Here is a 27,679-nt window from a genome sequence, read left to right on the forward strand (position 1 = left end):
TTTGTTTCGATTCAGGGTTTTTTATTGTATTACTACTGTTGAGAACTCATACTAATTCATGGTTTATCTATTGTGGTGTGCAGGCGTAACATTGCTACAGCCTTCCCACTGCTCGTAGGATGGCCAAGCCACCATCCATTGAACCTTCCAAGTGAGTAATCAACCCTTAGCTGGGTGCGAGACCTGGGGTTTGCTCCGCACTGATAACTCACATGCTCTGTTCATGTCGTTCATCTTATTCTTGAGTGTTAGATGGAAATTTGCCAGAGGAGTCCCTCATGGCGCTCGTGTTCGTTTGTCTTCAGGGTTATGCTTTCGACCCATTCTGCCGAGTTATGAATCGCGGCCGTCTATTCCATACTTGGATTTGTGCAGCAATTTAGTTAATCAAAGGGCAACTTGTTTTATTGTGTTTCCGGCATTTATGCCCGGTTGTATTTATATATATACTTATGAACAATGGTGATTTCTCGGCCTCTGAGTCGACCCGACTGGACAGAGTTTAACTCTGGGTGAATGAACGCTCATTACCCTTTGTTTTCCAATGTTTATATATATGTCTATGATTTGCACTTCAGACCTTCGTCTTTGTTTATTATGGAACTGTATTATTTTCTTACCGGCCCTACCGGAATGTTTACAGCATACTGTTTGTTAATGTCCTAATGTTTACAGCGTGCTATTTAGAAATGTTCTTACAGTTCCGTTTGATATGCTTTTCTCCTGAATGGTATGAAGATATTATTTCATTTACCATACTCGGTAGAGTCCGTTCCAAATAATGGTCGGTTTCCATTTTTCAATGCACCGTTAATCTCGGTTGTGCAGTGATATTGGGTGTTGCTTTCAATAGTTACAGGGTTGGACTAAATCATGTTTAGGGTTTTTCCGTCACAGTATATGCATATGTTATTACTTGTTGATGTATGATTACACCTACAACAATGTATGCGACCATGTACCAACGGCTGGATGCGCTCGTTCTGGTATGGTTTACTGTTTAGCATAATTCAGTTATTTTGTTGATTGTTAATAATTACATCGTGTACCTTAGCCGGTTTAATCTGGCTCTGTGTTACACGACACCTCATGCAGTTCTGATGCCTTTCGCTTGTTGTAACCATTAATTACGCCCCTGCTCGGGTTTGAATGGAAATAGTTTTTTTTTAGGTTTGATTAGTTCATGGCACCGGAATCAATAACGTATTCCTCAAGTCGCTTCCTTTCTTTCTGGGTGCTAAGCCATTTAGATAATCACTATGATGTACTGTTCTGAATGAAATTTTACAGTTCTTTTATTGGTCTCTCTGAACCGCACTGGTATCTCTGTACTTTTATATACTTCTGGGTATTATGTCAGATAGTCTCTATGCGCTTACTTAACCTATATCATTCTGTCGTTTCAACACGAATGTTCTTCTGTCATAAATTTGTTAAGCATTATAACATCTAAGAGAGATTTAGAATGTGATTACTGTACATAACATTCTGTCATTTCAACACGCATGTTCTTCTGCCATAAATTTGTTAAGCATTATATCATCTAAGAGAGATTTAGAATGTGATTACTGTACATTTACTCTGTAATACAGTTTATATTCTAGCTAATCTTTTGTGGTAAACTCGTACCTGGTTCGCCAGATATATGAATAGGTACTCCAGAAGTTCACCTGCATTCCATGCTTGCTCTTATCCACCCAACCTTGAGATCCATCATCACTTTGGATTCTCCCCCCCGAGCTATCTTGCAGGCCTACAGCCCTCAACAAGATTCATGCACTTTGTGCCTGGTTATCTGGTCCTTACCAGACTTAACCAGTTTCTTGTTTTTTTTTTTTTCTTTTCTTTTGGAATCCTCCTGTCTGTCTCTACAGCACAGGGGTCCCCCTTCCCAGGACTTTTCCTGTGTGAAAGGGTAGTTTCTTCAGTTTCATAACTGATTTCTTTTTTTTTTAAATCCTCCTCCCAGAGGCTGCCAGCATTTCAAGAAATATATATACTTTCCAATATATTTAATTTTGCCAATAGGATAATGTCTTTATAGTTCTTTATTTTTTTTAAAGAAAATAAAAGAACAACAACTTTCAAATCTGTTTCTTACCACAGTAAAATTCCCACATTTACATTTTTCCCGGGGTCATCACATCTCCCCCTCCTGTGATTGGACATCGTCCCGATGTCTATTTCCCTTAAACAAGTCTGGATAGGATTTTTTAATGAGTTCCTCGTCCTCCCAAGTAGCCTCATCAGGCCCATAGTGCTGCCACAGCACTTTAACTTGGGTAATAACTCGCTTCCGCAGCTGCACTTCTCTCCGGTCGAGGATGCTCTGTGGTTCGACCAGAACCTTGCCTTCCGGCTCGACCTGCAAACAACAACACTTTCAGTCACTTTATGTCAAGCATAAACGCTTAACTAAAACAACCAGATTAATTCTTACCCGTACATCTTGCCACTTGATCACATGTTTAGGGTCGTACACATATTTTTTTAGAACAGAAATGTGGAAAACATTGTGAATCCTAATATGACTTGGCAGGGCGAGTTGGTAAGCCACCGGCCCCACTCTTGCCAAGATCTGAAAAGGCCCAAAATACCGAGGAGCAAGTTTGGCACACCCACTCCATTGCAGTGTGCTCCTTCTGGCTTGGATCCTGACAAACACATGGTCACCAACCTGATATTCTTTGAACCTTCTCCTTCGATCTGCAAAACTTTTTTGTCTATCATGTGCAGCCTTTAAATTGGTACGCACTCTTTTCACCCTGTCTTCCATCTCTTTAATTATTTATGGACCCAAACTTAGTTTATCCTCAGGTCCACCCCAACTTGAGGGTGTGCGACATTTCCGCCCATACAAGACCTTAAAGGGGCTTAGCTGTGTCGACGTATGATATCCATTATTATATGCGAATTCAACCAGGTGTAAATACTCCTCCCATTGGTTTGGTTTCAGCATTACACATGCTCTCAACATATCCTCCACTACCTGGTTCACTCGTTCGGTTTGACCATCGGTCTGAAGATGATAGGCCGTGCTAAAGTTCAGCTGTGTTCCTAACTCAGTGAACAACGTTCTCCAAAAAGTGGACGTGAACTTTACATCACAATCTGATATGATTATTTTCGGCAGCCCGTGCAGTCTAAACACGTTCTGCATAAAAAGGTGAGCAATTTTCACAGCCTTATAAGTGGACTGCACAGGTATGAAGTGTGCTGCCTTACTCAACTTATCAACCACCACCATAATGGAATCATTGTTTTTCCTTGTCCGTGGAAATCCAGTTATAAAATCCATGGAAATAGTTTCCCATTTCCACTCTGGAATAGGTAAAGGTTGTAGCAGCCCGGCTGGATGCAAATGCTCTGCTTTAATCTGCTGACACTCCAGGCACCGCGCCAAATACTCAGCTACATTCTTCTTCATTCCTGGCCAATAATATTCTTTCCTAAGTGCAGTGACCATCTTTTGGTATCCTGGGTGTCCGGTGTAGTGGCTGATGTGAAATTCGTCCAAAATCAGATTCCTAAGGCCATTCTGGTTAGGTACGTACAACCTTTTATTAAAATACAGCATTCCGGCACCATCTAATGTATATCCTTGTTGTGTTTTTCCATTAAAAGGTTGTTGTACCTGTTGTTTTATTTGTTGGTATTCAGCATCTTGATCTGCTGTTGTTTTTATTTGCTCAAACAAGGAATTCCGCCACTTGCTGATCGAAAGTTCACACAAGCACTGTACCTTTCGACTTAACGCATCAGCCACCCGGTTCTCCTTACCTTTTAAGTGTTTAATTTCGAAATCGAATCCACTTAGGAAATCTGCCCAACGAGCTTGCCTTGTATTCAAGGTAGGTTGGCTGAAATAATTTGTCAAGCTGTGATGATCCGTTAATAACAGAAATCTTCTCCCCAGGAGATAGTGTCGCCACATTTTCAGCGCATGTATAACAACTGTCAACTCTAAGTCATAAGCAGAGTATTTCTGCTCATGATCTTTTAGTTTTCTTGATTCATACACAATTACTTTCCCTTCCTGCATCAATACTCCTCCCACACCCTCCTTACTTGCATCAGTACATACCACGTAATCCTTATTAGGATCAACTATACTCAAAATGGGTGCGGTGGTAAGTAGATGTTTCAATTGTTCAAAGCTCCGCTGACACTCTGATGTCCACCTAAATACCTTCCCTTTTTTCTGTAAGGAGGTGATAGGGTATGCTATCCTCGAGAAACCTTCCACAAATCTTCTATAATAGCCAGCTAGCCCCATAAAGGACCTGATATCAGCTACATCTTTGGGTATGGGCCATTCCATTATAGTCTTTATCTTCTCAGGGTCCACTGCAATCCCTTCTTTGGTAATTACATGGCCTAAATATTGGATTTCTTCCTTGAAGAAGTCACACTTACTAAACTTAGCGTATAGCTGATGTTCCCGGAGAGTTTGCAACACTACTCTAAGGTGTTCCTCGTGTTCCTCCCTGGAACGAGAATATACCAAAATATCATCGATAAATATCAGCACGAATTTATCCAAGAACCTGTGAAACACGTTGTTCATCAAACACATAAAGGTGGCAGGTGTATCGGTCAAACCAAAAGGTAGCACCACAAACTCGTAGTTCCCATAGTGCGTTCTGAAAGCTGTTTTAGCAATGTCTTCTTCTTTAATCCTAATCTGATGATAACCAGATCGCAAATCGATCTTAGAGAACACTTTCGCCCCCTTCACTTGATCAAAAAGTTCATCAATCCGAGGCAAAGGATATTTATTTTTGATCATGAGCTTATTCAGCTGACGATAGTCTATGCACATCCAGAGAGTTCCATCTTTCTTCTTGACAAATAACACTGGAGCTCCCCATGGTGATACGCTGGGGCGAATGTAATTCTTATCTAACAGTTCTTGTAGTTTCATTTTTAATTCGGTTAATTCTGGTACGCTCATTCGGTAAGGTGCCCGTGACACTGGTGCTGCCCCTGGTGATAGTTCTATAGTAAAATCTATATCCCTTTTAGGGGGCAGCCCCGGTATCTCTTCTGGAAAAACATCCGCGAATTCCTGTACCACTGGGATATTGTCCAGTGCAGATGTTTTGTCTTTCTGGTTTGCATAGCCGACCTGAATAGCGTAAATTTGACATTTCTTTTTGAATCATTTAGCTAGCTGGGATGTCGTAATGGGTCAGATCTGCACGGGGTGCTTGATCCCTTGCAATTCCTGCTGCTTTCCAAGGTCATCTTTGTAGTAGATGGTTTTGGTCTTACAGTTTACTAATGACCAGTGTTTTTCCAGCCAATCCATCCCAATCAGGATGTCGTATGAGCCCAATGGAAGTACATTCAGATCCACTACTATTGGTTGTCCTGCTATGGTTAAAGAGCAGTTATTAATTTTTTCCAAGACTCGTCTCTTGGCTCCCGTAGCTAACTGTACCAGCCATGGATTTCTGAATTTTTCAGATTGTAGCTTACACTGTTCTACTATCTTTGGGCTAATATAACTTAAAGTAGCTCCTGGATCAATAAGAACAGCTATAGAAAGATTTGAAATTTTACCTTCAAATTCCACCATAGTCGGCTGGTATTCCGCTTGACGATCATCCAAGGTTGCGTTAATCCTTGGTACGCTACGTGCCACCTCCCCAACAGTCGATGCTTCGTGAATATGAGATATCTGGTCCACACCCTTCCGCTGCAGGCAGTTCTTAACATAGTGCGGTCCTCCACAGCCCCAACATTGGACTGGAGGTCTGGCCATACCTTCAATGTCCGGCCTGGCAGGCTGTTCGCTTACTCTGGTCTCACTGGCTGGCTTAGCCCGGAAGGTACTTTTTGCTACATTTCTGCTATTCTGTCCTTTGCCATCACCCTTACTACCGTTACCGCGACTTCCTTTGCTATTCCCAGCAGTTCTCTTACCCCTTCTTTCATTCCATCTTTTATTTGAAATATCTCCTTGCTGTTTATTCTGCTGGTAACAGATTCTCGCTTTACGGATAGCTTCATCCATTGTTCTAGGATTGTGAAACTCAATTCGTTCTCTTATATATAAAGGTAAACTGCTAACAAATCTCTGCACCTTGGCCTTCTCCTCCTTAATATACGGCACATAGCGAAGCAGGGAAGTGAAGCGGTTAATAAACTCATCCATGGACTGCTGTCCTAACCGTAAATCATGGAATTCTCGTGCTTTTTCATCATAGAAACGCTCGGTTAGATATCTCTCCTTGAAGTATTTCTGAAACTTTTCCCATGTTATGATCTGCTAGCTTACTCCTTTAACAATCTTAATTTCTTCCCACCACAGGGTTGCTTTGCCCTGTAGCTGGAAGATGGCCAGCCATGCCTTCAAATTATAATCATACTCATACAGCTGGAAATACTTGTTCATGTTAATTAACCATGCTTCAGCCACTTCTTCTTGTTCCCCGTCGAAATGTGGGGGTTTAATTTTTCGAAATTCTCCCTGCAACTCCATCTTCTGTCGTTTTGAGGTCTGTTGTTCCAGTACATTATCAGAATGGTCCTCCTTTTCCTCTGAATTTTCAGGTGCAGTTTGATAATTTCGTTCTTTTGTTACCCTCTGCTGTTCTGCACTGGGATTAGCTAACGGTGGGTTTTGTCTGTTCGACAAACTCTTCAGAATTCTTTCCTGCTCCACCATCAATCGCGCATTATCTTCTCGTAGACGTGCCATCTCATTTTTCAGCTCTTGAACAGTTTCTAATATCGCAAGGTTTGTACTACGTGTCTCCTCACCAAGCTGTACCCACAGCTCTGGGTTTTCCCGAGGAACGCTGCCAGCTCCCTGCATTTCCTCTGCGTTCTGTTGTTGACTTTTAGCTAATTACTGTTCCTGTATTACACCCCTAATAAATGGGACAAGAAAGATAGTTAGTTGGATTAATTCTCTCTTATATGTATATGGGATAATTATCCATACAACTGAATCATACTGCTCCAGAGGCCACAGTATTGAAACTTTGCTCTGATACCACATTGTCATGTTCCCAAAATAAATTCATATATATTAAATAAAATAAAAAAAATTTAATTAAACCATACGGCTCATACCCCTAACTAAACTTGTTCGTGACCATGACTGTGCGATTTAATCTTTCCGCACAATGGAATAATACTATAGTTGGTTTACGGTATATGGTCGAACCTTGGATATGATATCTAACGTTTAAATTTAATGATCGCCATGAGTTGGTCGACGATCGGAAAGTTTAGCCGCATCCCTTTCTGGCGCCAGGTGGTTGACAGAATTAAATTGTTCTTACCAGCACATTGCCAGGTGGCATGGCTCACCCGCGTGGCCATGTGACTCCTTGGGTTCTACGTTCTTGGTCTTCCCGCCCTGGTCTCCCGCTCGTTTTTGACGGTGGAGATCTGCTGTCCACATCCGAGGGTTCATATGCGTTCAAGGGTTTTGGGGTTTTCATAACCCTTCGGGTCACACCTCCGGTTCATTTGGTATGCGAGAAGGTCTCGCGGCACTTCTCTGTTTGCTCAACCCGCGATCGATTCCTTCCACCACTAAGCCGGCTCCTCCTCTGCACCGAGGTGTCAAGGTTACTACAGCCACAGTTTGCACAGGTATCTGCTCTATTCGCTGCTTAACTACGGATTCCTGTTTTGCTCCGCCGTTTAACATATGCTGCGCATTTTGTTTCGATTCAGGGTTTTTTATTGTATTACTACTGTTGAGAACTCATACTAATTCATGGCTTATCTATTGTGGTGTGCAGGCGGAACATTGCTACAGCCTTCCCACTGCTCGTAGGATGGCCGAGCCACCATCCATTGAACCTTCCAGGTAAGTCATCAACCCTTAGCTGGGTGCGAGACCTGGGGTTTGCTCCGCACTGATAAATCACATGCTCTGTTCATGCCGTTCCTCTTATTCTTGAGTGTTAGATGGAAATTTGCCAGAGGAGTCCCTCATGGCGCTCGTGTTCGTTTGTCTTCAGGGTTATGCTTTCGACCCATTCTGCCGAGTTATGAATCGCGGCCGTCTATTCCATACTTGGATTTGTGCAGCAATTTAGTTAATCAAAGGGAAACTTGTTTTATTGTGTTTCCGGCATTTATGCCCGGTTGTATTTATATACATACTTATGAACAATGGTGATTTCTCGGCCTCTGAGTCAACCCGACTGGACAAAGTTTAACTCTGGGTGAATGAGCACTCATTACCCCTTGTTTTCCAATGTTTATATATATGTCTATGATTTGCACTTCAGACCTTCGTCTTTGTTTATTATGGAACTGTATTATTTTCTTATCGGCCCTACCGGAATGTTTACAGCATACTGTTTGTTAATGTCCTAATGTTTACAGCGTGCTATTTAGAAATGTTCTTACAGTTCCGTTTGATATGCTTTTCTCCTGAATGGTATGAAGATATTATTTCGTTTACCATACTCGGTAGAGTCCGTTCCAAATAATGGTCGGTTTCCATTTTTCAATGCACCGTTAATCTCGGTTGTGCAGTGATATTGGGTGTTGCTTTCAATAGTTACAGGGTTGGACTAAATCATGTTTAGGGTTTTTCCGTCACAGTATATGCATATGTTATTACTTGTCGATGTATGATTACACCTACAGCAATGTATGCGACCGTGTACCAACGGCTGGATGCGCTCGTTCTGGTATGGTTTACTGTTTAGCATCATTCGGTTATTTTGTTGATTGTTAACAGTTACATCGTGTACCTTAGCCGGTTTAATCTGGCTCTGTGATACACGGCACCTCATGCAGTTCTGATGCCTTAACCCTCGACTCAGGGGTTCGTTGTATGTTCGCTTGTTGTAACCATTAATTACGCCCCTGCTCGGGTTTGAATGGAAATAGTTTTTTTTTAGGTTTGATTAGTTCATGGCACCGGAATCAATAACGTATTCCTCAAGTCGCTTCCTTTCTTTCTGGGTGCTAAGCCATTTAGATAATCACTATGATGTACTGTTCTGAATGAAATTTTACAGTTCTTTTATTGGTCTCTCTGAACCACACTGGTATCTCTGTACTTTTATATACTTCTGGGTATTATGTCAGATAGTCTCTATGCGCTTACTTAACCTATATCATTATGTCGTTTCAACACGAATGTTCTTCTGTCATAAATTTGTTAAGCATTATAACATCTAAGAGAGATTTAGAATGTGATTACTGTACATAACATTCTGTCATTTCAACACGCATGTTCTTCTGCCATAAATTTGTTAAGCATTATATCATCTAAGAGAGATTTAGAATGTGATTACTGAACATTTACTCTGTAATACAATTTATAGTCTAGCTAATCTTTTGTGGTAAACTCGTACCTGGTTCGCCAGATATATGAATAGGTACTCCAGAAGTTCACCTGCATTCCATGCTTGCTCTTATCCACCCAACCTTGAGATCCATCATCACTTTGGATTCTCCCCCCGAGCTATCTTGCAGGCCTACAGCCCTCAACAAGATTCATGCACTTTGTGCCTGGTTATCTGGTCCTTACCAGACTTAACCAGTTTCTTGTTTTTTTTTTTTTCCCTTTTCTTTTGGAATCCTCGTGTCCGTCTCTACAGCACAGCGGTCCCCCTTCCTAGGACTTTTCCTGTGTGAAAGGGTAGTTTCTTCAGTTTCATAACTCATTTCTTTTTTTTTTAAATCCTCCTCCCAGAGGCTGCCAGCATTTCAAGAAATATATATACTTTCCAATATATTTAATTTTTCCAATAGGATAATGTCTTTATAGTTCTTTATTTTTTTTTAAAGAAAATAAAAGAACAACAACTTTCAAATCTGTTTCTTACCACAGTAAAATTCCCACATTTACATTTTTCCGGGGGTCATCACATTCAAACTCAAAATATCGGCTAATACAATGTTTTGTAAAATGATTTTAATTCAAGAAGATAAATTTTCCTTTGTAGATGGATCCCATTTTCGAATATGATCCACTGGCTTCTAAGGCCATTGAACATAAGCTCCATATTTAATTGATATTTCAGCAAAACGTTTAGTGCAGTGAAAGCAACGTTTCGATTTTAATACGATGAAGCCGTGGGTGCGAGGATCCGGAGAGGACCCTTGCATTGAGAGCTCCACGTGAAAATTTAAGTCAGTACAGCTCAATATTGACCAGAGACGGGATGTTTTCAAATCTGTTAACTTTGGGTCAATCCATATATTAGAATTGGCTTCAAAGGCGGCCTTGATATTGAAAGGATTAATGCATCCCGGTCCTCGCTTTTAATCTGCCGGCAGTGGCAATGATCGCATTCTGTATCAAGTAGGATCCACATTTTGGCCTTCCAATTTTGATCTTTGACGGATAAAGTTATAACTAATAGTCGTATGGCCTCCACTTAACATATTACGTAGTTCTTGATATTAACATTATCACAATAACTACTTATGGGAAATAATATTTATTTTAATTTGGAAAGTGATTAAATATTTAAAAATATTATTTTTTTTTGGGAAAAAAATTGAAAAATTATAGATTTAAGAAATCTACAATTGAAATGAATTTATGTTAATCATATTTAGATATGTAGACATATTTTCATGGTATTTTGTTTTAATATACTTTTAATTTTGTTTATAATATGAAAGGTATATAATAAGTTATATATAAAGAAATGTTATTATAAATATCAATTTTTTATATATTTATTAATTAAATATCAATATGAAATTTTGAAATACTATAGTTATGAATTATTATTTATTTTGATAACATATTTTATTATATTTCAAAAATATATATATATATATAAAGTCTTTAACATGTTTTATAATTTCTTTCCATTTTAAATTTTAAATTTGACATAATAACATTTTCATTTTAAATTAACCATTGGTAAATTTTGGTCAATTATTGTACAACTTCTAATTGTGACTACGAGCATGGTCAATATTTTTATGATCAACCACAGTCAACTATGGCCAACCATGTTTAGCCATGGTCAAGGATGGTTGAATTTTATTAACCATGATCAACCTTGATTAAAATCTCTTTCATCATGATCAAAGGGTTGACCCTAAGTTTTCAATCATGAATCAAAGAAGCCTCCAATCTCAAATATTTATATTAATAAAACAATCTTCATAAATAATAATAATAAGTATAAATTATTAATGATTATTATTTAATAATTAATTATGAATAAGTTTATTAATTATTGAATTAATGAATTAATAATAAATAAAATATTTAATTTATTACTAATTAATTAATTAATTAATTATTTTTTATTAATTAATTTATTAATTATATATTATTAATTTATTATTTATTTAATAAATGAACCAAGTTACTATTATTAATATTTATTAATTATTAATATTATTAAATTTAATTGAAATAAAAGATAATATTAATTAATAATTATAATTATAATAATCATAACTGTATTCTTTAGATGTAAATCAAATCATTTACTGGTTATGTTAGTAATATTTAATATAATAATAGCTATATAATAAACAATTATATTAAATTAACTTTTTAATACATCTACATTTACGGGTTGTGTTAGTAATATTTAATATAATAATGGTTATATAATAATATTTAATATAATAAAAAATTACATTAAATAAAGTTATTATTATTATATATTTTTTTAATAATGAAATTTTTAGATGAATATTTAGAGTTAAAGATTATATATATATATATATATATATATATATATATATATATATATATATAGTTTGAGTGGGTCTAACAGTTAAGAGCATGTCCTTTTTCCTAAGAAGTCACAGGTTCAAAACTAGAGGTGGTAGAGGCTAGAGGTGGTAGGGGTAGAGTATATATGCCTTCGTAGACAGTACAGTCAAATTGCCGCCGTGGAGGTCCCTTGTCCCACAAAACACCAATTTAAGATTATTATTATTAACATTAAAATATATGAGATAAAATTATTTTATAAATATTATAATGAGAGAGTTACAACATATCTACTGATCTTGATAAACTAATTATTCACAAAACTACTAAAACTAAAATATTTAATTTTATATCAATATATAAAACTTCTCTTAATTTTTAATCTAATGATATAATTCTATATTTATAATTTAAAGTGGAAAATATTTTAATTTTCTATAGTAAACAATGTAAAAAAAAAAATGGAGTGACCCTAAAAGTTAAGAGCATGTGTTTCCTCTTAAGAGATCACAGGTTCAAAGCTACAAAAGATAGAGTATGTATGACTTGACTATGACCTTAAAAATAAATATTATTATTATTATTGTTAAAAAATATAATAATTTATTTGTATGACAGTAAAATAACATATTTGTTTTAAATTCAAATAAACGGCATGACTGAGGACTTTCGTCTCTTTAAAACAGGTGCAATCATTCGTTGTGTATTGCAGTACAGCAACAACGATGGGCCCTGGATGTCCCTGGACTATCTCATTATTTAGAATGACTTGGGACTATCTCATTATTTTTCAATTACAGAATCTTTTACACTGCATGTGAGTCTTAGGGTTTCTGCCGATACCTGCTCACATCGCGATCATTGAGCTTCGGACGTTGCTATCGGTATTTCTCAAAATCTTCCGAGATAACACAGAAAGCGTTACACTGCTGTAGAAAAACGTAAACTTGCGCCACGCGGCTGTAGAAAAACGTAAACTCTACACGGCTGTGGGAAAGCATAAACTTTATGGCGAGAAGATCTAATTTTCCGTTGGGATGACGTTGACAGCAAGAACAATAAGACAAATATTGCTTAAACCCTAGCAATATAAGATCAAAACGGTACAGAAACCAAAATAAACCTAAAGATATGTCCAGGAATTAGTTTCTAGTTAATGTCACCAATGTTGGTTGTCCTCACACAGATTCTTGAACCCTAGAAATAACCGCTGATTACTCGATTAACCTACATTGCATATTGCATCCGCTGATTTCAAGTTCAAACCTTCCGACGAATGTGGATATCATTATGTCCTAGTTGCCGTGGTATAGATGGTCTTTTTTATTATGTGAAAATGATCCTTAGATTTGTTAAATTATATAAACAATTTTTATAGTTTTTATTAGAAAATGAAATTTACTTTCATACTATATTGAAATTATAAGAAGACACCTAGGTAATACAAATAAATAAAAATACTTAAAATAATCAAAAGAATAATAATACATGTGAATACGTGGTATAGAATGGGAACATTTAAAAAGTCGAAATTCAGTATGCAAATCTGGTATAACCTGGTATTAATGATTTACCTGAGTACATACACTCTCTCACCCAATGATTCTTTTAAGTTCTCATAGTAGATATTGAGATTATTAAACTCTTTTTAGAGTGTAAGTAGAAGATGTAATATTTCTCAGGTGTGAGGTGACAAATTTATAGATTTTTGAGAGCTTTTAAGTTCTCATAGTAGATATTGAGATTATTAAACTCTTTTTAGAGTGTAAGTAGAAGATGTAATATTTCTCAGGTGTGAGGTGACAAATTTATAGATTTTTGAGAGGGCTAATTTTAACCAAATCAATTAGTAACCTCACTACATTTTTTTGTGAAATTCCTCGTACTTTGATATTTTGTGAAATTTCACCCTTTTTTATGCTTATGGAAAAAAGTGATGGCGCTAGAAATTGTTATAAAATATTGAAAATTATTTATCTATTTTCTTTTTATTTGATTTTAGTAAGTATTAGAATATTGATGTCACAAATATGTTTAAATTTTGATGATTAGAATGGTGAAATTTTATTGTCTAATATTTATATAGTTATAATAGTGAGTGGCAATGCAAATATGTAGAAAAAATAATATGTTAACTTGAAGGGATGATTTGGGGTACTTATGTAATGAATTTGAATATGGTTTATATATATATATATATATATATATATATATATATATATATCTGAAAATGAGTTGAGTTTGAGAATATATAATCTATTTATAAAAAATGTGTCTAGATGTAAAATGTGAGTTTTCCTAACATTGATTTGTTATCTTTCAAGATAAAATATAATGCATATATTTTCATTAGTGCAACTTTTGAGTATCTAAATGATGGAATCTTGCTATAAAAGCTTGTGGAGTTGTAGAGAATAAATTGTTATTGTGCACAACCAATTTTTCAAAATATAATATATGTATATGTATATGTATATCTATATGTATATCTATATCTATCTATATATATATATATATAATGAAAGTCATTATATCTTTGAAATTACGAGGCTATTTTTTTAGTGCAACTTAGAAGGGTCTTACCATTATCAAAAAATATTTTTGTTTAGATTCTTGGTCTTAAAGTCTTGTAGTGAGTATGATAATTTTTTTCTCCAAATGGTTAAGGCATAGCTAAAATAGGTGGGAGATGTACTTTAATATTTTTGATATATATCAAGAAAAAAGTATAAAAACAATAAATTTTATTAATTTCTTTAAAAAGTTGTATATTTAGAATCTACATAGTCTATTGTATATGTGTGTAGTTTTGTGGACAATGGGTTTGTCAAGTTTATAGAATAATAACAAACCACTAGGTTCATAATTGCTTTAAACTATATCTAAAGAAACATAGTCATAAATTGAATTCAATAAATAAAGTTCACATTGCTAGCAAGTTCATCATGTTTTCTCTACAATCTACTCTATATGTGTGTAGTTTTGTGGACAATGGGTTTGTCAAGTTTATATAAAAGTAACAAACCACTAGGCTCATAATTGCTTACGACTATATCTTAAGAAACCTAGTCATAAAATTAAATTCAATAAATAAAGTGCACATTTCTAGCAAGTTCACCATGTTTTCTCTACAATATTAAAATATTTCAGAAACTCACATAACAAACAAAAGCATTTCTTGTGAATAAGAGCATGCAAGGATCTATGAGATGGGCACCATAAAGAGCACCAACAAAGCCTTCTTCTTCTCTGTAGGGACAATTTTATGAGATGGGTTGGGATTGTAGATAAAACCCAATGATAAACAACATCACTCTAACCTTCTTCAATAAAAATCTCCTCTCGACACACTTCAAACTTATCATTCTCAATGGACATGGAAAAATGAAAGGAGTATTGGGTAACATTTATTTTCCCATAACTAGAAAGATGGTGATGTATAGATATGCGTTCCATGCACCAATTTATTTTATATTAAATTTGCAATTGGAGAAAATTAATAAGAAATAAAAAACTAAATATAATAACTAATATAAAGTTGAATATAAAAAAATAAAATAAAAGTTACCTTGTAGCTACACATGGCTTACATCAAACTCCCACATGCCTAAAAACCACGCGGGGCCCCACTAGTAACTTCGGTAAAACCAACAACAAAGGAATGGAGCCCTAAAAAATCCCTATGTGCAGGTTCCACAGCTCGAATCCATGGAGGTGAACCCATAAATCCATTAACAAGTGGGAATCCTTCAATTCTTGTGGAAGTGAAGCCATGCGATGATGAAACTAATATGAAAAAATTGGAGGAAGTAGTATGAAACATCAACATGGATGGCTTGATGTGCCTTGATATAGGATGGAACTCCTCCCATGCAAGAATGAGTGAAAGTTGAAGTTAATCAATAAGAACCACTCGTATTTGCACAAAACCACAATAATATAAGGCATGAAGAACTTGTCAAGCATAAGGAACTTCTTGCTAGATGCTTTCAACAGTTCTTCCATACCAACTTGGTTGTGTAACTAGTAGGGTTGCTATTATTGGTGCTTAAATATGTGCTATTGGTCTTGATGGTAGGTAAACTATAGGTGCTTATGTTTTTGGTGCTTCCACCTATGCTTCTAAGTAAGATCCTATATTTCCTGCTGTGGGTTAGTGTCTTATGTAATGGTCCATGGACCACATGTTCGAGCTGGTTTGGATTTGTGCTTCTAGTCTTGTTAGATCTAATAACTCACTAGGGACATATCATATTTTTTGGGACAAGTAGAGAAGCTAGCTAATGAGGTAATGTGCGAGGTAGAGATTCAATCAAATACTTGACTAGAAATCCTACTTAAGGTAAGGCATCCTAATGTGGCTATTATGCTCTAGAAAGTGAGTACCTAGCCAAGGTAAGGAAAGCACTACCAGGATGGGAAGGAAAGGACTAGGGCCTTCCAAAGGAAAGCTCGAGAGGATTTCAAATTTTTCTAATGTCCCAATGCTCTAAGGTCCTAACTAGTACCCATGTGTATTACTTGGTGTAGTTCCTCCCCTCATTTAGTTGACTAGCTGGCTTCTAGTAACCCACCAGAAGAGATAACAAATGCGTAGGCGTGTTAGAGTTGGAACCTTTATCCTACCCATGCTTGGGTACCAAGGTCCATAGCTACCAATCCAAACCATAAAGAGGAAACTAAGCTAACTTACCTACCACTACCAAATTTGTAGTTGCATCAAGTGAAATTCAAATTAAGCAGACTAGACTCGCTTAGGTAGTTTGAATAATTCTGCTTGGCGTATGACCTAGGGGATCACATGAAAAATTTTAGCAGATTTATTCTACCTTATTAAGTAAAAAAATTCCTGGTTGTTTCTTTCATGCCTCTTTCATTGTCGAAAACAATATTTTCATGACCACAATATTTTAATGACCTTAATGCTTGCATGGCCTTCATGAATACTAGATTTGGCATACTTCAATTCTCAGTGAATTCAAAACATTTAAATGTAAAATGTAAAAATATCCTTTTTAAAATAATAATATTTTGAAGAGAGCATATACTTACCTATATACTTTTTTCTATGTTGTCTGAATAATAATCAACATATAAAATAATTTGGCAATGCTTGTAACAATATTTTCTAAGGATGATTTCTGAGGAGGCTAGTAGTTTACTCTGGCAACACTTTCTAAGGTGGCTTCAACCTTTGGGATCTGTATGAACGATCAATAGATGGGGTGTGTAATTCATAATTTGACTAGCGAAGGAGTTAAAACTAGGTAAGGAGCTATTGTTATGAGATCTAATAGGTAGTGGTTTTGGCTCTTTCATCTCCCCTGAGCTAGATTAGGGACTGCAAGAAAGTAAAAACAACAACATGGGAGATTTATATGTGAGAACCAAATTACCCAAAAGCGCTACTTAAATTACTTACAATAAGAAACTAAGGTCCTTGCAATGGGTGACTGATTCCACAGTCCAATTAACCGATTCTTGATCCTTAGTTAGTGATAAGTGTAATAGGACCTAGTAAGTGAGTAATAAGTGACACCAAACCTAGTTATCATTTAATGGGCACTATTGAAACTTGCAACTTTGCTTTGCTGGTCACTGGAATGTGATTACCTTACTTCCATTGATGCATGTTCTTGGATGCATGTTCTTTGAATGTGTTGTGGAAGCTGAAAAGACCCCTGTTACAAAATAGTAAGAATAGCCATGAGCTTTCCATTTTACTACTAAAACAATAGGTTCCAAGGCTAGAAGTTTACGCTGGAAACGAAGAAGTTAAATACCGTCATGGTGGAATGACATGGTTAGTCATGATCCTTCATCCTCACTCTCCACATATTTTCTTCACAAGGCAGAAGTGTCTTCCCATAAAATGACATATGTGGTTGTCTGCTAGAAAATGAGATATATGTTTCTTGGGAAGTTAGGGGAAAAAGTTATTAAACATTAAATGTTTCAGAAATAATGTTAGCATTTGTTTAATATTAGTTACTTAACATTTTTTTGTAAGCCGACCCAAAAATTTTCCGTTATTAAAAAAAATTGCATTGAGAACATGGTTATGAAAAAGGAATAATATCGGAGTGAAAAACTCTAACTAGATAGCTCAAGGTAACATTTGAGCTACCAAAAACCAGAAAAGACTAAACTAGATCATCATCATTATTTTACAAAACATTAATAATGTAGTAACAGATATGTTCCCAAACCAAGAAGTAGCAAGATTCTGGGTGCAAAATTTCAAAAATTGAAAAGGAAATCCCATCTAGTATAAAAAATCCCAATGAAGGTCGACCATCAGTATGATGGGTTGATGCCATGTTATCCATCGAAGCCACTAGTGTGCAGTTGACACTGAGGAGAAAAGCCAAAACTATACTTTGCAGACAAAACAATATCCTTATTTTGAGATGACCACTGAAGAAAGGGGAGCTCCATGAGCTGGTGGATCAATATTGGGAGGTTGAGCTAGGTTGACTGATTGGACATCGATTACTACATGAATGTTGACGAGGTCCTCAGAATCAAAATTAAAATCTCACACTACTTACTTTTCCACCCGTTGCAAAGTTATGTTTATGTTATCCAAACAGTAAAAAACGCTCCTTAAGAGTTGTTTGGTGTCCTCTTGACCTGAAATTTTTTTATAATTATCCACCTATTTCTCAGATAGCACCAAACAAAATAAGGTGTCCAATTGTTGATGACCTATGACGGAGTGTAAGAAATTTAGTCTTCTTCTTAAAAAATTCCCAAGGTGAGAAATCCATTTGAAATCTTGATTACCCGCCTTTGAATGAGAGAAATAGGCGTTATCGCCAAATTCTCGGGATTCAAGGTGTTGAATATGCTTTATGATCTTCGGAGGAACTGAGTCAAATATAATTACCATCGAAGTCCATCCAAATAGATGTCTATACTGAGAAATGGAGCTACTATTGTAACCTCCCCAATGGATTTCCATTCTCTCACAAGGTGGCATAGTGACACAGAGATACAAAATAATTGCACTTTGTTGACTCACCCTATGACTAAGCACAATATTTAGAAACAAACATAGAGAGTGATAAGTTGGAGGGGTCCGAAAGAGGACTATATTTTCCCCAAAACCCATAGAGCACAGTACTAGACAACACCCAAAATCATTGCAGTATGCAAGCCTAAGCGTGGTTAAAACATTCGCCAAGTGTGAAGAGAAATCAACTCCGAACTGTAGTGACCTGTGATAATTTCTAGTTACTTATGAAAGAAAATTTGTGCAAGAAATAACCATGGTTTTTAAAGTGGAGAACCTATAAGCTTGAAGAGGCAGTGCCCTTGAAGCCCGTAGAGACAATTTGAAACAACAACATCACCCATTGAATACACTAACTAAGCATCCTTACCTACAGACCAAATTTTGTTACTAGACTAAACAAAAGGAAGTTGTTGGTGCCAAGTTCACACAAACAGATGATCCACATGATACATAGGTAGAGAATTATCCACTACAAACAATAGTTTTCTACCATACACAAACATTAAATAATGTGGCCCAAAATTAAGAACATGAAGCCATAAAATTCTCCATTGTAACACCAGAAAGCCATGGTAAAGGATACTACTAAAACTAGATTGAAAAGTTCCTTGGATATCAAACCCTACATACCAAAATTGGGCAATTAAAAGGGATACATTGAAAGTCCAGACCTTGGAGTGCCGATGAAGGAAGCACGAGGACCAACTCAAAGACAAGCCTTGAGGCTACAATATGTAGGAAGAGGATGAAAAACATTGACCTCCTTCAAAATTTTGAAGGCCATTGAAGCAAGAAAAACTTTAAACCCTATTTTCCTCCTTCGAGTAAGTGTATTTTATTCCACCAAGAGATGGATTACAATGCACCCAGTACACAGTTCCGATCATCACATGCCAAACTAAAGCACAAAAACCATAAATCATTTCTACCTTTCTCAAGAATCCAATGTACACTCGCCAACTTGTGAATGGTCCATCCCATTTATTACGACCAGAGGAGGAAAAATTCCATAATACCATGATACTATTAATCTTCCAATGAAGGAAGAAGGTAAGACAAGTGTTAAATGTGGCACACTTGTTAATGCTGACATTCCTTTTGTACTGCAATAACCCATAAATGATCTCAAATCATGCATCATTCTCTCTCATAGTGGAGCGCATCAGAGCCATTATGGCAACTCCACCTAATACTAAATGAAGCACACCAGCGATGATGAAGAAAAATGACAACTTGTAATGTTCCTCTCCCATTGCGCTCAGATATTGATGAGAAAACACCATTGATTGTTGATATTCCTTTTTCATACTACAGTGCTTCCACATATTTCGCTCATGGATACACTTTTCATTACCATTAAACAAAACAGGAAAAGGGAAATGAAACAAGAAATGGGAAACGAAAATGGGATGAGAAATGAAGTTTGGATGTTTCACATTCAAGAAACAAGAAGAGAGAAAAAACAAGAAAAATATGAAAAATATAAAAAAAAAGCATTCATCATCAACATTCTCTAATACTATGGTTCATAGTCTATTTCTCATAAGCTTCAATTGCTTACATGGACCATTCTTGAATACTCATAGTGAGAAAGAAAGCTTTTTGGATCACATCGGCCATTATCAAATATCCATGTTTGATCCTCTAGGATGCCAAATACAATGGTGAAGAAACCCTTGGTAGTGAATTCAAGCTTGATTTGTCCTTTACATTTCCACTTGATTCGGACCTACTTAGAGTGGACTTTTTTGAAGGCCAGATCCCTAGAAACTTCTCGATATATTGTATATATTCTCTGATGTGACTTGAGTGGACTTCAAGTTTGGGGTCTATTGTAGCATTTAGAAGACATCAACTGGGTTTTTGTTTGCCTGGTTTGGTAACAAGATTGTGGAGATTGAGTTTATATCCATTGGGAATAGAGTTAGAAGTAGGCGATTGTACGGAACTATTGCCACCTTCAACAAACTTACTATAAAAAGGAGTGGCACTTTCTCCAATGCCATTTTCCTTAGAATGAGAAGAAAAGTTAAAAGCCATAAATGCTACACCTAATGTTTAGAGAGAAAACCTAACAAAGTTATTAGTAAAATTTCAACATTTTATTATTAATCCATTATAATAGTAAATTAATCATTATAAAAATAAAAATAATATATGTATAATTGAACTAGATACTAAATTCAAAATTTTATTATTAATCTATCATAATAATAAATTAATCTTTATAATAATAAGAATAATATAACTTAAAAAGTATAATTAAACTAGATACTAAATTGATATGTACTATTTTTTTTTGTTTGTAAATGAAGTTTACTAAATTATTATTTATATTTAACTCATGATTTATAAAATTATATATAATGTGCCCCTCAACATTTAAATTTAAATTGATAATTTTGTATGAAGTTAAATACAATGAAACCATACCTTAAATCCATTTTTAAATAGAAAAACACAAAATCTGAGAAAAAAAATAATAAAAAATTTGAAAAATCATAACAATAACTACACATCAATGACTGCATTTAAAATAACATAACTTTGACCAAAAAAAAATCCTTAAATGGTCAATAAATATTTTTTCACCCAACCTCTATGGGCTACCCAAACAGTGACCACGATTTCCTTCCCAGCCAATTTTATGATAGAGGTGTCTTTATGCAACCTTAGTTTCTCACAGGCTCATCGGGTTCCACCAGAGTTCCTCCGCTATATATGGTTGACCTTCGCCATATACACCCTACGCAATATAAAGCAATGCCTCTCCAGCAGAACTGGAGTCTGCTTCACCAAATCGAGCTTAAACTCTCATCAAGACTACTGCCATATACCTTCGGCGACTACCTGCATGATAATAACTGGTTTAATCACTGCCACATATATAGCCGATTTTCAAACATGTTAAATACTGGCACCCACTAAACTTAGATCGCTATATAATGCGACTGGCAGTCTCCAAAATAAGACGGCCAAAATTGGAATACCCTGTTCTACTTCTAACGGCAGACCAAGCAACCGCCTTCGAAAACCAACCTCACCACATCACAAAAGAACCAGAACAGCGTTTCACTGTATTCGTTTCTGGAGAAACCGTTTGTTGGACCGACAAACGAAAACGGCCATACGAAACGCCGTTTTCCTCGCCGTACCATTTCTGTACGTTTTTTTTTCTGGAAACGAAAACTCCCCTCCCGTTTCTGGTAACCTATATTACCAACACCCATTCCAATAAAGATATGATTATGGGCTCGTTCCCATCCCCATCGGGAAACATTAGTTCCTTAACATTGATCTTCATATAAGTGCTCTACAATTTATGTGCCAGATTATGAAATCAAATAAAATATCAAAAGAGTTCATTCGATAGAAAATATATCTCATAACCTAGAAAAATATTATTTTATTTAATATAAATGAAAACTTACCTTAAAATGAACTTCCGTACTGAGAACAATTACTATAGTCTCCGCAGCTCCAAAACGGCGGGACTAATAACGTAATTACATATGAGATTTCTTTGAAGTGAACACACATGGCTGGCTAAGTTGTAGGTACTGTTATTTTAACTTTTAACTATAGAGTTTATTAAATTATAAAAATAATAAAACGAAAATGAATGTTGTTTGTCGCAATTTTATGTATATATGACTCTGAAATATATATTTTTTTTTAGAAATAACGCAAATAATAGTACAATTATTTATTAAAAACTACATATATTTGGAAATTTGTTATGTGAATATTTTCACATAAAGCTATAACGGCTGGGTTAGGTAGCTTCCTAGGGTTTCGAGGTCAAATTACAAAAATGATAGAGAATTACGATATTAGGATTAGTTTATTTATTTTTAATGAAATGAAACAACGAAAAAGTAAGAAAAATAAACTTTTAAACCATCATTGCTGGCTTTCACTCCATAGTAAACTGCATTCTCGACTAACATAACCAAATACAATCAGAGTTTATATATATGTTCCAAAACCAGAATTCTCCAAAACCATATACAAACGATTCATGCCTTTTCAAACGACAACCTCGAGACTATTCAGAGGATGATATAATCCAGAGAAGGCAGCCAAGAGGGATTTATTATGATTGGCAAACCCACATACACTTAGCTACTAGCATCGCCAACGTACAGGTACATTGAAGAACGATCGACAGGCATACGAAATACCAAATGACAGGAAAGAGAGCTAATAGGATATTATAGTACGGGAGATAAGTGTTGATATCGGGATTCAGTATGGTGTCTGCCCGACCACATTTCCAGGGGGGTCGTAGTTGCAAATAACGAATGTGGCGCCGTTATTACATTGAGCTTGAGCGCAGCCCAGCCTCTTGGAATCTCTCCACACCACCTGAGTATAGTGCCCGCACACTTGACCTTCAGCGCAGGAATTAGAAGAGTAATCATAATATTGCTTCTCATTAACCCAAGCCGTCACTGCACCGCCCACGGGATCTGCTTCTCCCATCTCCTCGAAAAGGTTTTCTCCATATTGACCACCAGAGTGCTGCATTGCGCAGTCTCCCACTCGTTGATTTGCATAATTCTGTGCGTAAGCCGCAACGGTGTCGTCCCATACAAGAGCGTCGACGCTGACTTGGGCTCTCGCCTCATTGTGAGGAGATAAGAATTGCTGCTGCATATCTTGCCCTTGCCCGACTATGCAACACATTGCCAATTGCAGGCAGAAAACGTACTTCAATAACAACTTCATAGTGACAACCCTAATCCTAACCCTAACGCTCGATACAGAAGAGAAGGGAAAGAAGATGACTCTCTGCCTATTCAATTCATTCTGTGAAAGAAATGTGAGTTATCATTCATATTTATAGAAGAACATGGGCTGCTTTCTTCTTGCAATGTCTACAATATGTTGGGACCCGGAAGACGTAGGGAATAAGTTTCAGAGCGCATTTACCGTGCTAATTTCTGGGTACTGATTACGACTGGCCTTGACCGACGTGGAATCATTATGTTGCAATTGTAGATAAAATGAGGCGCTGCATTTTGTGAGCCAAGTTCACATTGCAATCACCTTAGGACGATCGTAAATTTCCGGATTTTCCGAGATATTCAGGAAAGCGCCGATGGCTGCACAACATATGAAAGATAAATGTCCCATGATCGTGCAAGACGGCAATGTAACACTGACTTTTTCCTCCCGTAACCTTCGCCTTTGCAAAAAAGAACTCGGTTTATGAATAATGTGTAAATGAACTGAACTAGCATTTGCACCCAATGTTGCAAAGAAGACGCCGTAAGGCATAGCGTGTGGAAGAATATCGAAATGTGAATAGGCTTTTGCGGGCTTTTTTGAAAGCAAGGGTCGATGATTTTAATCTGAGGAAGCCATGCCAAAAACCGTTGAAATGGAATGTAAGTAGCCATAAATATGCATCAATATTCAAATGGGAAATTAAATTAATATGCGAACAACAACCGGGAAGCCATATTGATTTGGAAAAGGCTAGTTAAGAAATCATTATTCAAATGGGAAATTAAATTAATATGAAGATATATTGAAAACATGTATTATATTCGTTAAAATCAACTGACTTTGTCAACAAAATATGTTAAAACCCATTGACAATGAATTGGTTGTGAGGACATAAACTATCAAAATGGTATTGATCTTGAAACATCCCTTCTTAAGTTTGAAATGGAAAACAGAAATAGTTGTGAAGACATAAACTATGAAAATGGTATTTGATGTTGAAACATCATTTTCTAAGTGTGAAATGGAAAATACAAATAGTGTATTGTAACATCCTTTTTAAAGTTTGAAATGGAAAATACAAATAGTGTATTGTAACATCCTTTTTAAAGTTTGAAATGGAAAACACAAATAGTTGTGAGGAAACAAACCATGAAAATGGTATTTGATCTTGAAACATCATTTTTCAAGTTTGAAATGAAATACAAACAGTGAATTGTAACAAAAGAGGTTCGAAACATCATTTTTCAAGTTTGAAATGGAAAATACAAACAGTGAATTATAACAAAAGAGGTTCGAGAAGGAATATAATAGTCTAAAGAACACTGTGCTTGTCATTCCATATTTGAAGTTGTATGAAAAAATGGTGGAGGTAGTGAAGACCTGAAGAAGCAGTAATGGACGTGCAAAATGTATATGTAGTTAGAATTAGCAATATGTAAATCAGTTGCAGAAATTTATTAGTAATACTTTGCAGGTGAGCTGTGTTAAAATGAATCTGGAATGAATGGAAATGAAGTTACCTCTGCTATGGGGATTTATATATTGTTAGTGGAAGATGCATGGTGAACAACGGCATATTGAACACCATTGGAGGTTAATGCGTAGCTGGAGATGCAGTTTTTTTGCTTGCCAGGCGACTTGTAGTTGTGCAGGTATGTTATTTCTGAGACCATGTGCCCTATTGCAAAAGAAAGAAAAGGCTAGAATGAGATGTACAGACAATATAAAGACATTCAAATATTTTCTTATTTACTAATATTCATTAAAGTTGGTTGTTGTTGAAAGATATGAAAAGTATGTTATGAAATAGAATGAGGTAAATAAATGGAGGAAACCTTTTGCCAAATTCTGCCCAAGAAGATTTTGACTCGTTAAAGATAAAAGCGAAGCCTCTTTCTGAAGAACTCCCAGCAGCTGCAAATACTACTACCAATGCAAGTGAAACTGCATGTTCATGACCTTCCACCTAAAAGCAATCTATGTCAATTTTAATTAAACTTTTTTTCATCATTGGTTTTTTTTAATAGGTGTAACTTCTTTTAGAGCAGTTTGTTTTAGAGTGACCGAGGATATCTGCGAAAGTTAGAAGTACAAAGAAGCTCATTAGAAATAAGATTCGCGAGGAGAAAATTAAAATAATATACACAACATTTTTTAATTTAAATAATTATATAATGTAAGTGAACATCATGTAGGTATGCAACCATATAAAAAAAATTGACATCAAAAATGATGTTAAGCATTGTAATTATAAAATCTTCATTTACTGAAAACCAAAAAAAGACACAACCCTCAAGTTGTCATCCTCTCAGTGCCAAAACTCCCCTTTCCAACCTCTACAGCTGACCTTTTCATTCTTTTACAAAGCTAGGCCTTTGCCTAGAATCGTAAAACAAATTCTAAAAACAGAAATGAGCTTGACAGTGTGACACCTATGGCTAAGTGCCGTCTCCAACTGCTCAACAAACCAAGAAAACTCTGCCACCTATTTTAACCTACTGTCATATAACAAATGATCTTCTAGTGCATATTTACTTGATGCTTGGTAATTCTCTTTGATCAATTCCTTCTTTAATATCAAGAAATATTAGTAGGAATGGACCATGACCTATGATTTTTTCCATTTGAATTGAATTGGATTCCTGTTGCTCTCCATATGAATAGTAGCTTACATTATGCTAAGTAGCATTTCCAGAGAAAACAATCATTTTCTGACAATCTGAAGCAACATATTCGTAACTTGATTTTGCACTCAATTTCTTGTGGTGTTCCTCGTAAATAGGTTTAGGTGGTCGACCAAATACAGCAACATGCAATGCCTGATTTTGACATCGAAGTGTTGCATATGATTGCACATTTAGTAAGTTGAGGAAAAACTTCAGGGAAATTGGAATATTGTAGCCTGCAGAAGATAGGCCTGAAGTTGCTATGATATATTAATATCCGTATGTATGTCCCTAGCTGCATCAGAAGAACACCTGAAACTCATTCTTTCAAATTCACCTGAAACTCAGCTAAGGTGTCAAGTAATTCATCGATCACGTGGTGATTCTTCTCCACGCCCAACCATGAACAACACAGCAGCTGCGCATCAAACTTGATGCCAGATAAATGAACTTGTTTGATTCACATTGCCATGATTTCTAGACTGTCTTACCTTCATTCCAATCGCATGCAGAGTTATCACAGGGTGCAAAAGGACGAACGGCCCTGGCTTCATCGTTGAATCCACCAGTGCTAACCAAAGTACCGTTGGATGCAAAGGCGCCATATGAACACCAACTATCAGTCATTACCATCAATGACCTCTATACCTTTCATGAGGCAATTGTGCCCTTTCTGGAATGCTTCGAGGATGCTTATCCTGCGTCAAAATGTGCTCTAATATGCATTGCACAAGATCTATATCCCATTTGTGTGCGGTGAAGATGGAATCAACAGTTCATTAATTAAAGCTTCTTCTAACGGAATGCATATCCACCTTCCAAGCTTCATTTCAGATGAAGCTTTATTTCCCAATATAGTAGCAACTTTCAAATTTCAATAACTTCAGCAAAAAGCTACAGGAAGTTGATCCTTTTCCTAGTGGTAATAAGCTCAAAATAGTTTCCACAAGCTTTCTACGTTTTGTTGTTGTCTCCACATCATTTGAAATTGACCCATTTTCATTTTTCAAAGCACTTTATGGTTGTGATCCTTTGAAATTCCTGGTAACCACCGAAGAGGGTAAACATCATTATTAATTATTTCAAAAACATAAGAGTTCTCAGACTCAAATTCCAGTAGATATCCGAATTTTAAGTAGATAACTTTCTTTTCTTCACTATAAACTTCGTTCTGAGTTTTAAAATTGATATTTGAATTTAGAAAACAAAACCGAGTTTTAAAATTGATATTTGAATTTAAAAAACAAAACTCCCTTTAGTTTCTGGATTAAGTATTTTTGAATTGAAACTTAGAAAAAGAAGATTTCAACCGTAGAAGTCATTCATGCGTTAAATAATAATTAGAATTTTTAGCTACTTTAGAATGAGCTTTGAAAATCTGCACAAAGTCTAAGGAACATCAATTAAGGAAGGTTTAAATTACAAAGTTCTTACTTTCAAATTTAGAACTTAGAGAGACATTCTAATTTCCATCGATTTTTAGATTTTTATAATATAGACAATAGCAGGGAATTCATCTCCTCCATGAATTTCTATTTTCAACTCTAGTTGAAGTAAAAGTAGTCAAACTGTTGTAACTCTACA

At 35.8% G+C, this 27,679-nt stretch overlaps 1 protein-coding gene across 1 annotated transcript; it reads right to left on the minus strand.

The window, feature by feature from the left end:
• Positions 1–22,676: 22,676 nt before the first annotated feature.
• Positions 22,677–23,496, minus strand: LOC149241595 (pathogenesis-related protein 1A-like). Its single transcript, XM_089367559.1, has one exon. The coding sequence runs from the start codon at positions 23,424–23,426 to the stop codon at positions 22,944–22,946; it is 483 nt and encodes a 160-aa protein (XP_089223685.1). The 5' UTR covers positions 23,427–23,496; the 3' UTR covers positions 22,677–22,943.
• Positions 23,497–27,679: the final 4,183 nt, after the last annotated feature.

The sequence above is a fragment of the Pinus tabuliformis genome, chromosome 8, assembly GCF_031772625.1.
Source record: "Pinus tabuliformis cultivar Carrire ecotype Pingquan chromosome 8, CPIR1, whole genome shotgun sequence".
Classification (NCBI taxonomy): Eukaryota; Viridiplantae; Streptophyta; class Pinopsida; order Pinales; family Pinaceae; genus Pinus; species Pinus tabuliformis.

Coding starts and splice junctions, on each gene's coding strand:
- LOC149241595 (XM_089367559.1), bottom strand. CDS start 23,426: ATGAAGTTGTTATTGAAGTACGTTTTCTGCCTGCAATTGGCAATGTGT.